The sequence below is a fragment of the Dipodomys ordii genome, unplaced genomic scaffold, assembly GCF_000151885.1.
Source record: "Dipodomys ordii isolate 6190 unplaced genomic scaffold, Dord_2.0 Scaffold298, whole genome shotgun sequence".
NCBI classification, from domain to species: domain Eukaryota; kingdom Metazoa; phylum Chordata; class Mammalia; order Rodentia; family Heteromyidae; genus Dipodomys; species Dipodomys ordii.
In genome coordinates this window covers 445,803-448,555 of record NW_012267514.1, presented here as the reverse complement: position 1 = coordinate 448,555, position 2,753 = coordinate 445,803, and the positions used below count along the sequence as shown (strand labels likewise).

Here is a 2,753-nt window from a genome sequence, read left to right as displayed (position 1 = left end):
ATGAAATTTTTGAATTAGAGAATCAGCAGAATAAGTATAGTATCAGGAAAATAGCCGAGACAAACAAAGGCAAGCCCATCAGAAAGCCTTTGGCATACTCCTAAGTGAAAGCATTTTTTTTTAATGACAAGGATCAAATGAAAACTTAACAAAACAACTTGCAGGCTGCATATTTTATTAAGGAAGCTAGAGACAAAGAGTTCTGTATAAAATAGGGACCAAACTGGTACAGTTGATGGTGTGCTCATGAACTTATTGAACTTAATCCCATGAGAGAATAAAATCAATATAATTTACATAACTATTACATAATCAATACTATTTCAGGAATATTGTGCAACCACTAGCAAAATGGAAAGATGCAGGGAGATCGTAAATGAACTGACCCCAACTGCTCAAAGCTCATGACTGCCAAGCATCTTGTAGTGAGCTAATACATACAGAAAAAGAAATGATTGAAGCAGATCATTCTGTCTGAACAATCAAGTTCTTTAACTCAAGCCAGTACTGCAGAGGAACACAAACCAAGAACAGACATTTACACAAATGTTCTTATCTACATTTCAGGAAAGGAAGCAATCTAAGTGAATATTAAGAGTATCAACATACTGTTCATTTCATGGAACAACCAAGCACAACATAAAATAAATCACTGCTTTAGCTGATCTTTTAAATAGCATTTAACCTAATTCTTGGGAAAGATCCAGGAACGATGAAAAGCAAACCCTAAGGTCTAATAGCGATAAGTTGCAGTTGCAAGGAAAATTAAACTTGCTAATCTCAGGACATACACAGAAAAATTAGACAAAGAAATGTAGTGAATCTCAAAATCTCCCCAAAGCAGTTTTTCTCTAGAGAAAGTAACAAGACAAAGGGATCCCAAAGGGGCTTATGTGTAATATTTATACTATTTTTACCTTTATGGGCTACCTTTAGTTTGTTGAAAAAAATTGAAGGTTATTCAAACATACATTTGAATGGTTGTCATATTGAGACAGAATGACAGACAGAAAGAGAGAACATTAAAGATGTAGTAGAGTGGAAAGGAAAAAAGGGAAGAGATGATTTTAGAGAAAGCTCGACTCTACAGTCTGAGGGATATAGAATGTGGACATTATTACAGGTTTATTTAGACCACCCCATCCTGGGAGGGACAGAAACAAGATTTTCTTTCTCCTTCTTTGCCTTTTACTCACAAGTTATTTTTAAATCACAGCCAGATTTAGTAAATCGTATATGGTTGCATTAACTCTCTGCTTTATGTCATCGTATGAAGGGAAATTTAAAAGCCATGAAGGATATTCATAACGAATATTCATCCCATCACTGATTGGGCCTTATGGATGTCTGAACATGACTAAAATGAGCGAGAAAGGACTTTGAGGTGAATTAGCTTCCCGATGCTCTCTTTCACATCCTTATTTCTGAGGCTGTAGATGATCGGGTTGAGCATGGGAACCACCATGCTATAAAACACAGTGGCCACTTTGACCGTAAGCAATGAGCTTCTAGACTTGAGCACACAATAGAGTAAGAGGATGACCCCATGGCAGAAGCAGATGGCCATCAGGTGGGAGACACAAGTAGACAAAGCTTTCTTGAGGGCTCCCTTAGACGGAATCCTGCTGACAGTGACAAATATGACAGTGTAGGAAATAATGATAATCAGAAGGCTGCAGGCCTCGTTGAAGGTACAGATGAGCAAACACACCAGCTGACTGAGGGAGGAATCAGAGCAGGCTACCGAGAGGATGGCAGAGTACTCACAGCAAAAGTGATTGATGATGCCAGAGCCACAGTAAGACAGCACCAGAAGGAAATATGTGAGTGTTGAGGAACAGATTCCACCCCACACATAACTCCCAGCGACCAAGATCGCACAGAGCTTATGAGACATCGCAACCGTGTAGAGCAGAGGTTTACAGATGGCCACAAATCTATCATAGGCCATCACTGCCAACATAAAAGTCTGTGTAACCACACAGGTACAGCCAAAGAAAAATTGTATTATGCATCCTTTGAAGGACATGGATCTGTCTTCTGATATCAAGAGGTCTAGCAACTTTGGTGCAATGACAGTGGTGTAGCAAAAGTCAATAAAGGATAGATGGCTGAGGAAGAAGTACATGGGTGTGTGCAGTTTGGGATTGATCCTGATGAGCAAAATCAGACCTAGGTTTTCCAGCACACAAGCAGTGTAGATGGTCAAGAACACCAGGAAGAGAGGCACCTGTAAGGTGGGCAATTCTGAGAATCCCAAAAAGACGAAGATGAATCCAGCGCTCTGATTTCTTTCATCCTGCATTTGGCTCCTGTCGAGGAAAAAGAAGTGTGTTTTCTTCTATTACAGGCCAGAGAAGAAAGAGTTTAGGTATGCCAGGAAACTAGTAAACTCAACACTATAACAATTAACTTATATTTGATTACAAGTGTGGTTTTAGGAGGAAGAACATATTTGGTTCTGAATGCCACAGTTTAGTGCAAACAGGCCAATGTATACAGCAGATATTAAGAGTTTAAAATCAATCTAAATGGGTTGGTAATCTCCTCTGTCCAGATGAGAAAGTACTAAATTATTTAGATATTCTAAGACTGCAAGATGAGAGCAATAAATATTTTGCTCCAGGCAATAAAACACTGGATGAGTTATCTTGCACAGAGTTAGGTACTTTTTTCCTCTTATGGATAGCATCACGACCAGATAAAACACTGTATAAGAGCTTTAATTTAAGAAAGGAGCAAACAAAGTACTG

At 38.8% G+C, this 2,753-nt stretch overlaps 1 protein-coding gene across 1 annotated transcript; it reads right to left on the bottom strand.

Annotated features, from left to right (window-relative positions):
* Positions 1-1,357: 1,357 nt before the first annotated feature.
* On the bottom strand, positions 1,358-2,305 carry LOC106001435 (olfactory receptor 5D18-like). The gene has a single exon (XM_013036527.1). It carries the CDS (start codon positions 2,303-2,305, stop codon positions 1,358-1,360), a length of 948 nt encoding a protein of 315 aa, XP_012891981.1.
* Positions 2,306-2,753: the final 448 nt, after the last annotated feature.

Excerpts from the sequence above, each read along its gene's own strand:
- LOC106001435 (XM_013036527.1), bottom strand. The coding sequence starts at position 2,305 with ATGCAGGATGAAAGAAATCAGAGCGCTGGATTCATCTTCGTCTTTTTG.